The following is a 13,518-nucleotide window of genomic DNA, read 5'->3' as shown; positions in this document are numbered from 1 at the left end:
CACGAGCATATCAGTGAAATATGCTTTAGATTTCAGCTAATGTAAAACTTGATTATGGTGGTTTAACCACCTAGAGGGAGGGAGGTGGCTACTGGTCTGGGTTTAGATTTTGCTTCTTTCCAATTCTCTTGAGCTTTTTCTCAATGCTTATATTTTCATAATGTCCATCCCATCTGTTCCAACTGCAGGTATCATTTTCAGTTTCATGGCTGGCAATTGGGAGACAGTATAGTGCCAACTACAACTTTTGATTTCATTAGGAAAGTAAAAGCTTTCCAATTCTACCTTCTTTTCCAAGATTAACAAAATTATGACAGTGATGATAATAGCATATACACATACAGCTCTTAACTATATGCTAGGCATTCTTCTAAGTATATTTTTATAATAAATCATTAGAATATCAATTCACTGTAACCAGATGAGGTAAATGCTCTGGTTATCTCTAGTCCATAGAAAAAGGAGAGAAGTCATCTTTTGCCCAGAGTTGCAGAGCTAGTGAGTGGGTGAGATGGGCTTTAAACTCAAAAATTTGATTCCAGAATTTTTTTTATTACTCAATGAATTTATTACATTTGTACTTGTACAATGATCATCACAACCCAATTTTCTAGCATTTCCATCCCAAACCCCCAGTACCTATCCTCACCCCCCAAACTGTCTCTTTTGGAAACCATAAGTTTTTCAAAGTCTGTGAGTCAGTATCTGTTCTGCAAAGAAGTTCATGCTGTCCTTTTTTCAGATTCCACATGTCAGTGAAACCATTTGATGTTGCTGTCTCATTGTATGACTGACTTCACTTAGCATGATCATTTCTAGGTCCATCCATGTTGCTAAAAATGCCAGTATTTCGTTCCTTTTAATGGCTCAGTAATATTCCATTGTGTATATCTACCACATCTTCTTGATCCACTCCTCGGTCGATGGACATTTAGCCATTGTTCCCATGTCTTGGCTATTGCAAATAGTGCTGCAATGAACATTGGAGGACATGTGTCTTTGCGAGTCATGGTTTTCTCTGGATAGATGCCCAGGAATGGGATTGCTGGATCAAATGGTAGTTCTATGTTTAGTTTTCTGAGGCATCTCCATACTGTTTTCCACAGTGGTTGCACCAATTTACAACCCCACCAACAGTGTAACAGTGTTCCTTTTTCTCCACACCCTCTCCAACATTTATTGTTTGTAGACTTTTTGATGATGGCCATTCTGGCCGGTGTAAGGTGGTCCCTCATAGTGGTTTTGATTTGCATTTCTCTACTAATGAGTGATGTTGAACATCTTGTCATGTATTTTTTGGCCATCCATGTGTCTTCTTTGGAGAATTGTCTGTTTAGATCTTCTGCCCATTTTTTGATGGGGTTGTTTGTTCTTTTGGTATGGAGTGGCAGGAGGTGTTTATAAATTTTGGAGATTAATCCCTTGTCAGTCAATTCAATTGCAAAGATTTTCTCCCATTCTGTGGGTTGTCTTTTCATTTTGTTTAGGATTTCCTTTGCTGTGCAGGAACTTTTAAGTTTGAAGTTTGATTAGGTCCCATTTGTTTATTTTTGTTTTTACTGTCATTACTCTAAGAGGTGGATCTGAGAAGGTTTTGCTGTGGTTTCTGTAGGAGAGTGTTTGGCCTATGTTTTCCTCTGAGCGTTTTATAGTCTCTGTTCTTATATGTAGGTCTTTAATCCATTCTGAGTTTATTTTTGTGTGTGGTGTTAGGGAGTGTTCTAATTTCATTCTTTTCCATGTGGCTGTCCAGTTTTCCCAGCACCACTTATTGAAGGGGTTGTCTTTTCTCCATTGCATATTCTTGCCTCCTTTGTCATAGATTAGTTGGCTGTAGGTGCATGGGTTTAATTCTGAGCTTTCTATCTTGTTCCACTGATCTATATTTCTATCTTTGTGCCAGTACCGTATGGTTTTGACGACTGTTGCTTTGTAGTATGGTCTGAAGTCTAGGAGCCTGATTCCTCCAGCTCCATAACAGTGGAGTGGACTTTAACACCCCACTTATAGCAGGAGTTCCCGTTGTGGCGCAGCGGTTAACGAATCCGACTAGGAACCATGAGGTGCGGGTTCGGTCCCTGCCCTTGCTCAGTGGGTTAACGATCCAGCATTGCCGTGAGCTGTGGTGTAGGTTGGAGATGCAGCTCGGATCCCGCATTGCTGTGGCTCTGGCGTAGGCCAGTGGCTACAGCTCTGATTGGACCCCTAGCCTGGGAACCTCCATATGCCATGGGAGCGGCCCAAAGAAATAGCAAAAAAAAAAAAAAAAAAAAAAAGACAAAAAACACCCCACTTATAGCAATGGACAGATCATCCAGACAGAAAATCAATGGGGAAACACAGGCCCTGAATGAAGCATTAGATCAGATGGACTTAATAGATATTTATAGGACATTCCATCCAAAAGCAACAGAACACACATTCTTATCAAGTGCACATGGAACATTCTCTAAGATTGATCACATTCTGAGCTACAAATCAAACCTCAGTAACTTTAAGAAAATTGAAATCATATCAAGCATCTTTTCCGACCACAATGCTATACAACTGGAAATCAACAACAAGAAAAAAACTGCAAAAAACACAAACACATGGAGAGTAAACAACATGCTACTAAACAACCAATGGATCACTGAAGAAATCAAAGAGGAAATTAAAAAATACCTAGCAGCAAATGACAACGAAGATACGACACTCCAAAACCTATGGGATGCAGCAAGAGCCGTTCTAAGAGGAAAGTTTATAGCAATACAAGCTCACCTCAGGAAACAAGAAAAAGCTCAAATAAAGAAGCTAACTATACATCTAAACCAGCTAGGGTGAGAAGACCAGACAAGACCTAAAGTTAGTAGAAGTAAAGAAATCATAAAGATCAGAGCAGAAATCAATGAAATAGAAATGAAGAAAACCATAGAAAAGATCAATGAAACAAAAAGTTGGTTCTTTGAAAAGATCAACAAAATTGATAAACCTTTAGCCAGACTTATCAAGCAAAAAAGAGAGAGGACTCAAATCAATAAAATTAAAAATGAAAAAGGAGAAGTAACAATGGACATCACAGAAATACAAAGGATCATAAGAGACTACTATATGCAACTATATGCCAATAAAATGGAAAACCTAGAAGAAATGGACAAATTCTTAGAAAGGTACAATCTTCCAAGACTAAACCAAGATGAAATAGAAAAGATGAATGGACCAATCACAAGAACTGAAATTGAAACTGTGGTTTAAAAACTTACAACAAACAAAAGTCCAGGACCAGATGCCTTCACAGGCAAATTCTATCAAACATTTAGAGAAGAGCTAACACCTATCCTTCTGAAACTATTTCAAAAAATTGCAGAGGAAGGGATACTCCTAAATTCATTTTATGAGGCCACCATCACCCTGATACCAAAACCAGACAAAGATACCACAAAAGAAAGAAAACTACAGGCCAGTTTCTCTGATGAACATCGATGCAAAAATCATCAACAAAATACTAGCAAACCACATCCAACAACACATTAAAAGGATTGTACATCATGATCAAGTGGGATTTATCCCAGGGATGCAAGGGTTCTTCAATATCCGCAAATCCATCAGTGTGATACACCATATTAACAAACTGAAGAATAAAAACGTCTCAATAGACACAGAAAAAGGCTTTGACAAAATCCAACACCCATTTCTGATAAAAAACACTTCAGAAAGTGGGCATAGAGGGAACCTACCTCAACATAATAAAGGCCATATATGACAAACCCACAGCGAACATCATTCTCAATGGTGAAAAGCTGAAAGAATTCCCACTGAGATCAGGAACAAGACAAGGATGTCTGCTCTCGCCACTATTCTTCAACATAGTTCTGCAAGTCCTAGCCACAGCAATCAGAGAAGTAAAAGAGATAAAAGGAATCCAAATTGGAAAAGAAGAAGTAAAACTATCACTATTTGCAGATGATATGATACTATACCTAGAGAATCCTAAAGACTCTCAGAAAACTGTAAGAGCTCATCAATGAATTTGGAAAAGTCGCAGGATACAAAATTAATACATAGAAATCGACAGCATTTCTATACACTAACAATGAAAGATCAGAAAGAGAAATTAGGGAAGCAATCCCATTTACCATCACATCCAAAAGAATAAAATATCTAGGAGTAAACCTACCTAAAGAGACAAAAGAGGAGTTCCCGTCGTGGTGCAGTGGTTAAGGAATCCGACTAGGAACCATGAGGTTGTGGGTTCGGTTCCTGCCCTTGCTCAGTGGGTTAAGGATCCGGCGTTGCCATGAGCTGTGGTGTAGGTTGCAGATGCGGCTCGGATCCCGCGTTGCTGTGGCTCTGGCGTAGGCCAGTGGCTACAGCTCCGATTCAACCCCTAGCCTGGGAACCTCCATATGCCGCGGAGCGGCCCAAGAAATAGCAACAACAACAACAACAACAACAACAACAAAAGACAAAAGACAAAAAAAAAAAGAGAGACAAAAGACCTGTACTCTGAAAACTATAAGATGCTGATGAAAGAAATCAAAGATGACACAAATAGATGGATAGACACACCATGCTCTTGGATTAGAAGAGTCAGTATTATCAAAATGACTATATTACCCAAGGCAATCTACAGATTTAATGCAATTCCTATCAAATTAACCAAGGACCTTTTTCACAGAACTCGAACAAAATATTTTAAAGTTTGTTTGGAAGCACAAAAGACCCAGAATAGCCAAAGACATCTGGAAAAAGAAAAATGGAGCTTCCAGAATTTTTAATGAATATCCTGGAGAAATATGTTACCCTTCTCTGGCTATATATGATCGTATATAATAAGCTTGTCCAGCCTTTTAAATGGAGGCAGCAAGGATAAAAAAGTGTTAGAGAATGGGAATTAGGTATGCCAAGAAATATTGTCTACCATCGTGTATTACCAGTCATGTGTCTGTTAATCCTGTTTAAGGTTCAATTTTTTCATATATAAGATGGTAGAAAAACTCATCCTTGATTCATTTTAGATCAAACAATAGCAGTCATTTTTAGCTAAACTAGGAGCTGAAAACTCTTTTTGTTAATTGCAACAGATATATATATCTCTAAGGTGAAGTATATAAATGGTGAGAGATGATTCTAATTCCTTAATTACTTGGCAAATTAAAATGCATGTACCTATAATTGAATCAACTTTCACATTTTAAGTTCAATAACAGTTGCTTTGTAGGTCTCCTTTCAATTTTTCTCTGTATTGCCTTTTCTCTCTAGTATTAAGCATATGGTGTTCACTTGGAAGTAACTGGACAAGTGAACGTTAAGGGACTTTTTTTTCCCCTCCAGAAGGCTTTTGTGTGCCAGTAGCCATCCAACCACTTTCTCGCTGAGCTCTACTGTAAACATTAGAATAGATGTTCCCTTGGTTTCCAAAACAAGCATAGTGTCACCCTTGTCCATTAAAGATGTATTTTGAGGGAATCTTCAGTATCTTCAAAATAATCTTCAAATGGCTTTTGACCTTATTAATTACTGGAACAAGAGAGAAATGATGGGAAGATATATTAACAAGAGGAACCAAGTTATTAGAACCTGTACATACATATGTACCTCATGGAGCTGCACTGTTCATATTAAGAGTCGTGCCATGACACTGAACAGAAGACCTTGCTTTTACAGGGCTGACTTCATTAGGGCTAAGTTGTGATTAAATACTCAGTGAAAAGTACCTAGAACTCAAAAATAATGATCCATGACAATCTCACCAGTGATTCTACTCATTCATATGAATTGTGGCATACAGACAAATTCATAGTGGCCTTCAACTAAATAAAGAACACTTGGTGAGTTCCAATTTTATGCAGAATATGGCACTTCAAGGAGATATAAAACATATTTCCAACCCTATTGGGACCTCGGCAAATTGAGTAGGTGACTAAATCTTTACTGGCCAATGGATTGACAATGAGATTAAATAAATGCAAAATTTTAGGGCTAACTATTCAGGCAAAAATTTACTGAATACCTCCTTTCTCAGGCCTTAGGTGCTCAGGATACAATAGAAGGGGCATCCTCCATGCCAGGGTAGAGAATGGAATCTAATAGGGGAGACAAACACAATTAATACTGTCTGAACTGTGTTCTGTGAGAGAAATTCCTAAACCAGACTGGACACTAGCATGAAAGACATAGGTGCCCGTAACCACCATAGAACCATTGAACCCAACATGGTTCTCAGTAAATATTTGTTGAATGGAAACAGTAATACATGCATGAAAACAAGGAGTGAAGGGCATAGCGTTGGGGCATAGATTAGGAGCATGTATTTTAATAGCTGAGGCAGTCAGAAGGCATTGAAGAAAAGAGTAGTGGTTATCAAGCCCTGACAGACAAGATGCAGTTGTCCAGGTGGAAACACATGGAGAGAGGCAGCCAAGGCTGAGAGAATGCACACACCAGGCACAGAAATGAGAGCCCCTTCCAGGCTCAAGAAATCAGTTCCATTCCAGAACCTAGTATGTCTATCTCAGCATGAAAATAATGGAATAGGTATTCCCATTACATAGAAGCAGAAAAAATAAATAATTCATAAATAATGACTCACATTAACTATTAACAGAGGGGTTTGTCTTTATATGAGATTATAAATAGATATATCATTTTCTAATCAGAGAATAAATAATTTCTACTTTTCTTTCAAGTTAACCTTCATCAGATTCACACAGAACACAGCATTTCAGGGTGAGCGAAAGGTTGGGTAATTATGGATGGTATGGTTGGGAATGTTTTAAATTGCCAGCAGCTATTTAAAATACTGAAGGTCAAAGCATATTTCTTTAGTCCTTTGCATACTTAGAAAATCACTTTAATCCTGTTGAATATATTGCTCAATGAATATTTGAATATTTCCCCCAACAATACCTATTACAATCCTTATCAAAAATATGTCTTAAGACACTTAGCAATAAATGTGTCACACAAAACTTTAAACTGCCAACAATGCCTATTAGGTTTCCATGGGACTGGGGGCAATGGACCATAAAGAAGATAAATAGCAATAGGTTCAGAATAGCAAAGAAATCACAATTTTGCAGTGGATGTAATGGGGTTGAGGATAGCATCACAAAGCCAATTAATGGCAACATATTATAATAACTTACACCACAGAGGTTAAATATAAAGGACTAAAGAAATCATTAAGAGTAAGGCACAAATAATCTCCGAAGGAAACAAGGAAGCCTTCAGAGAAGACAGGGTGTTTAAATTATACGGAAAAGTGCCATGTCAAGAGGAAGAGAAAGGAAAAGACATTATCAATTAAAGACTATTGCACATGCATAAGATAAAAGCAGAGAAATACAAATATTCAAAAGGAGTCAGTAATACAGCATGGGTGGACTAAAAGCTGTTTGAGAGCAAGTGGTAGAAGGTATGAGAGTTTGCATTATGTACCTGCCTGCAAGGTGGTTTGGGCATAGCAATCCTTAAAACTAGAAGTTTAACAAGGTTTGTTTTAGCCCTCAGAATCTTTCAGTATCTCATAGGTCTTCTTGTTCTTTAAGTCTAGAAAGACAGTGCATTCATTTCTACAAGTTTAAACCAATCATGTTTGGACTGATAGAAGAAGTGGTAAGGCAGGTAGATCTATTCCCCTTAGTCACCTTCTAGAGAAGCCCAATCACAAACATGGAATAGGCTGGCCACCGGCATCTGTCATATTAATCTTCTCCAAGAGAAGTGTTGCCTGATAATACTGGAAAAAACTGTAAACTTGCTAGTATCTATGATACAGATCCCTAAGCACAAAAACCTTAGGAAAAACTTCCTAGGTAAAAAGAACCACCTATGATAACTTAATCTGCAGAAGACTCTGCGTAGACATATAATGAGGTGGATGCTGGCAGAGTGCTGTGTTTATTTAGCTGTGGCCTTATAAAGAAACAATCATTTGCATATTTCTCTCAATTAAGTATTATACTGACACACTTAATTAAAAGTATAAAGGGCACTGACAGTATTTCATTCTTTTAATGAAAGAGGGGATGTATTATGCAGTTCAGGCTGTTTCCATATTTAATTTCCCTGACTTTTTACTGCTCAAACTGTGCTCCTTCCATGAATGTTGTCAATTAGGATGAAAAGAAGGAAAATTAAAGTCGCTCTTGAAAATGCACTTGTGTTTGTTTGTGGAATCTGTGTACATTCAGAAAGTTGTGATTTGCATATTTCATGTATAATTAGGCCCAGGCAAAGTGAACACTGGAGAGGCTAGGGCAGTTTCACACTCTTTAAGCATCTTCTTTGTCATTATTGGGAATTCACGTCTGAAGACATGGTCTCTTCTTCAAAGACATTACTTAACCTTTTTTTCTCAGAAAATACTATAAGGAATTTTTTAAATGTCTACTGTGTATATTTAAATACATTTCTGAATATGTATTATATGACAGTGCTGGGACATGTGTTGAGATAAATAAAGTGTAACAAAATTTACACTGGACTTGGATTCTGGAAAAAGTTGAGTTTGAATCACAACCCTTCTGTTATATTTATGAAAGGTTTCTATAAGTCACAGTTATGTCATCAATAAAATGGAAATAATAGCACATATTCCATTGACTGTAATATCAAATGGAGAATGTCAACCACCTCACGTACAGGTAAGCACTTTGTAAACTGGTACACATCAAAAAAATATAGTAATATTTTTCTGAGATTGTCATCTCCTTAAATCAAGAAGAACACAAAATAAAGACTGCTGCCCAAAACAGGCTTACAAGTCTAGGGAGAAAGACAAATTCGTAAACCACCATAATTCAAGTAGAACGAAATGTGTAATATATTAGAGAAATAAAGCAAGCACATAAATATGGCTAAACCTGCCTACAGTTCATTTTGCTTCTGCAGATAGACTTCTCTGGAATAAGACCATGAGGAAGTAAATTTTCATTCCCAAGGAAGTAATCGGGAAATCTTTCATTTGAATGCAGGATTAAAGAAAGGAAAAAAAAAGGGATTTTCATATTTTCAGAAAAGTGAATTTGTAGATCAAAATCATCCAACTATATTAGCAGCAAGTTTCTATATGGCTGCTTTTGGGTTTGTGTCAGCTCCTTTTTGAACTGCTGTAAAACATTTTTCAGTGAGTTCCACTAAGAAAGAGGGATGTTAGATTTTCTTTCCATTTCCCTGTCCCTTCCTCACTCCCAACCCTTATCTCTTTCGCTATTATCTCACTGACATGCATACATGTACATACACCAGTTGTTTCTTAAGGTATAAATTCTCTACTTTGGAAGCACAAGATAAGACTATTAATGACTTACTGATGTGTTTAAGGCAGATGCGGGAAAGGGGTCAACTTCTCCAAAAACCTACAATTTAGCTTCTTACCTAGAATAATTTTGCCTCTATTCCAGGTGAAGGTACTACAAATTCAAAAGAAAGCATCTAACATGCTATTAGTGGGCTGAATGTGAAACACATCGAGCTCCTTGCATCTTCAGGCACCACTGTCGACAGCAGCAGCACAACAGTCATGGAGTAAGCACCCTGAGACAGGTATTGTGCAAAGTGCTTTAAAGAAATAGCTCACTGATACTCCCAGAAAATGCATGAAGGAGAGAGTCTACTACTTAGTCTCATTTCATACATGAGGGACATCAGGCTTAATGATATCTTTCTGTTAACTTTATGGAGAGGGGATCCAGAGCAGTCCCTGTTCCACAGCGCTGTATATATAGTCTATTTGGTTATTTGATGATTCTGAAAATTTTGATTTGAAAATGTAGGAAGAATTCTAATAAGACACAGGACTTTTGAGCTACCTCAGATTCCACAATCCAGCTCCTGATTTCATAAGGTGCCACCTGCTTCTTTTGCCTTTGCTGGCGCTTGAGGTCCCCGTGCTATGTGCTAGGGCAGTTTCACACTCTTTAAGCATCTTCTTTGTCATCTTCACACTTTTTAAGCATCTTCTTTGTAGCCCCTACATGGCTACACAGGGGACCAGTAGGACATGTTACAATTTTAAGCAGTATCTGGCATCTGTTAGACATTCCCTAAACTATAAATCCTAAGTAGTTCATGGTTTAAACATTAGATTATTCCATATTCCTCTTTTTTTTTTTTTAACACTGCCCTGAAGGATGAGGGAAGCCCCCAGGCGGAGAGCCAAAGGACTGGGCCCTGGATTGGAGAGGACGGAAAGGTTTCCCAGTGAAGGGGAGGTTATTTGACAGATATCTTTTGATGACATCTTAGGGCTGCAAAAGTGCCATGAAAACCAGGGTGGAAGAGCAAATGAGAATGGTGGTGTGCTACTTAATACTAAAGCTTAAAACACTGTAGCACACATCCTATAGTAATTAATTGTGATTAGTTAGGGATAAAATTATAATGCTATATATTCCTTCAATTTATATTTTTTTACCAATTCAATGAGTTTTGTTACTCTTATAGTTGTACAACCATTATCACAACCTAATTTGAGAATGTTTTCAGTCCAAGCCCCCAGTCTGCCCCTCTCTCCCCACCACCTGCCCTTTTGGTAACCATAAGTTTTTCAAAGTCTGAGTCTGTTTCTATTCTCCAAAGAAGCACATTTGTATCTGTTTTTTAGATTCCACATGCGTGATAGCATATGATGTTTGTCTCTGTCTAATTTCACTTAGTATGGTAATTTCTAGGTCCAGCCATGTTGCTGCAAATGCCATTATTTCATTCTTTTTATGGCTGAGTAATATTCCATTGTATGTATGTGCCACATCTTCATCCATTCCTCTGTTGATGGACATCTAGGATGCTTCCATGTCTTGGCTATTGTATATAGTGCTGCAGTGAATATTGGGATACATGTATCTTTTCGAGTCATGGTTTTATTTGGATAGATGCCCAGGAGTGGGACTGCTGGATCCTATTGTAATTCTATTTTTAGCTTTTTAAGGAATGTCTATACCATTCTCCATAGTGGTTGCACAAATTTACATTCTCACCAACAGTGTAAGAGCGTTCCCTTTTCTCCACACCTTCTCCAGCATTTATTGTTTGTAGACTTTTTAATGGCCATTCTGGCTGGTGTAAAGTGATACCTTGTAGTAGTTTTGATTTGTATTTCTCTAATGGTTAGTGATGTTGAGCATCTTTTCATGTGTTTTGGGGGTATCTGTATGTCTTCTTTGGAGAAATGTCTGTTTAGATCTTCTCCCCATTTTTTGATGTGGTTGGTTGTTTATATATTTTGGAGATTAATCCCTTGTCAGTCGCTTCATTTGCAAATATTTTCTCCCATGCTATCAGTTGTCTTTTTGATTTTCCCTCAATTTATTTATTAATTTTTTGCTTTTTAGGCTCACACCCCTGGCATATGCAAGTTCCCAGGCTAAGGTCGAATTGGAGCTGTAGCTGCTGGCCTGTGCCACAGCCACAGCCACAGCAATGTGGGATCCGAGCTGTGTCTGTGACCTACACCACAGCTCACAGCAACAGTAGATCCTTAACCCACTGAGCGAGGCCAGGGATAGAACCTGTGTCCTCGTGGATACTAGTCAGATACATTTCTGCTGAGCCACAATGAAAACTCCCTTAAATGTATTTTTTTTAAAACAACCACTAAGCTATCAAGAAATGAATGCTTATTACTCTGGGTGAACCTAACGATGCAATAACATGAATTGCTAGATATTTCTTTTGGCGTCCTGGGAAAAGATTTCTGATTCAAGGGCCCTGAAATTGAGAAAAGGTGGCAACCTGTGAAGGACCCTCATTCTGGGTTTCCCAAAGATGAACCTTTGGGCCCCATGTGCCAGGTTCTATCTGTGCAGAACTGTCTTCATTACTTTTAGACTTGAATGCAAATCACAGTCATGAGTGGCCCCCAAAGGTCACAGCATACAACTCAGTGCAGTGGACTCCATTCTCTGTTGAGTACATCTTGGCCAATGGTATGTGGCAGGTTGGGATACAGCCATACAGATAAATCTACTCCTTTCTCTCTTTACAGACCCCTGTGAGGTGTGGTTTTTTCTTACAGTCCTTCAAAGTTACACAAGTCACATGACCATACCCACTAAGCGAACTGTTATGTATCCTTGAAACTCTCTGTGAGGAAGCAGTCAGAATACAAAGGCATGACGCTACAGAGATGCACATCTTTTCTTGACTCAGTTTCTTTCTCATCACCTTTATTCTTCTGGTTTTGAGGCTTACCAACACAGTGTCAGCACTGTAGTATTTTTCCCATTCTTGGCTTCTAGATGACACAGGCTAACATAGTATCATTATTCACTGCAGCCCACAAAAGAGCCATTTCACCATGTAAATTAATTGATAACCATTAGACTATAGTTTCTCCAAATATTAAGATCAGAAAAAAAAAGTTTGACTATTTTTCCAAATTTTCATTGGGAAGAGATTCCCAAATGCAATATTTTTATTAGTCCTTGGAATCTTTCCTAAAACTTCCACCCTCGCATAGACACATCAAACTGACCACATTCTAAAAATGTCTCCATTTTAGATTTTTTCTTTAATTTTAACAATACACTCTACGGCTATTTTTCTTAAAATTGGTGCACTAAAAAATCAAACTGATCAATTTTCAAGTTGCTTTACTCTCTGATTTTGAAGAAAACATTTTCATTTTTCTGGTATTAGAAATGTCGAATTCAAGCCAAAAGGAAAGGAGGTAGCATTTGTTCAGCTGTCTCTTCATTCTGGTAACCTAGGTAGATGCTGTATGTTATTACACTGATACTCAAGACTATGTTATGAAGTAGGTAGTATTTTCTGAAGGGCAGTACTCAGGGCACAGCTTATAAGGTGCACAGTGCTACAAAAGTTGGAAATAAGCAATTTATTTTCATTCCCTGACTTATCCAAACATTTCAAGACAGGGATATAAAAGGGGCACTTTTGGGTTTATTGAAAGGTCGCAAACTTTGAATTATTAATAATCTGCTTACACAATGTTTTCCAATAATGAGCCCCAAATAACAAATGAGCTCATTCATTACATGGGAATTCAGTCTGCCACACAGACAAAAAAGATACAGATACACTCTCCTTATTCATTGCTCCTATTGAGTTTCTCCACACTGAGCATTCCCACTGACTTTTGAGGCAGTGAACACAGAGAGCATTAAAAGGCCACAATCTGATCTTGCTTTACCCCCTGTCGTGCTAATGTGAACTCCCTTGAAGCGCCTGTGAATTCAATACAAGCTTAAAGTTGAGTTCAGCTTCTCCAAGTGAAAGACTGTGCTGAGAATTTGGATCCCAGTCAGTGGTTCTTTCTGTACGTCTTCACAGTGGAGTTCATCTACTTAAAAGTTAGACATCAATGTTTCCAAGCTTGAACTCTTCAATCGTCAGTCAATATGCTTTTTTTTTTTTTTTTGCTTCTTCTTCAATCTAAACACCCTTCTAAACTGATGTACTATTGCAACATCATTTGTTCTGAATTCTTTCAGAAACCGGTTTATCCGGCAGTTTAATCCTGATGTAAAAATCATCACTGCTAACGTCCACAGATATTTTACTCTTCACATTTCA

At 37.9% G+C, this 13,518-nt stretch overlaps 1 protein-coding gene across 3 annotated transcripts in view; it reads left to right on the top strand.

Moving 5' to 3' along the window:
- LOC106510491 (uncharacterized) overlaps positions 1-13,518 on the top strand; it is an 883,709-nt gene that overhangs the window by 819,348 nt on the left and 50,843 nt on the right. Inside the window, exon 4 of one of the 3 annotated variants that reach the window (XR_014805817.1) lies at positions 9,387-12,343. Coding sequence is in view for 1 of the 3 variants with exons in the window: in XM_084960197.1 (XP_084816323.1) it covers positions 9,387-9,421 (35 nt within the window). In the remaining 2 variants the exon portion in view is untranslated. Of the gene's footprint in view, positions 1-9,386; positions 12,344-13,518 lie in introns of those variants that run through there. The other 2 variants (XR_014805816.1, XM_084960197.1) reach the window with 2 other exon arrangements.

This window comes from Sus scrofa, chromosome 6, assembly GCF_054392235.1.
Source record: "Sus scrofa isolate SSC_HxYL_T2T_F1_AM1 chromosome 6, Sscrofa_HxYL_maternal_Yorkshire_Landrace_v2.0, whole genome shotgun sequence".
In the NCBI taxonomy this organism is placed as follows: domain Eukaryota; kingdom Metazoa; phylum Chordata; class Mammalia; order Artiodactyla; family Suidae; genus Sus; species Sus scrofa.
This window is presented reverse-complemented; position numbering and strand designations above follow the sequence as displayed.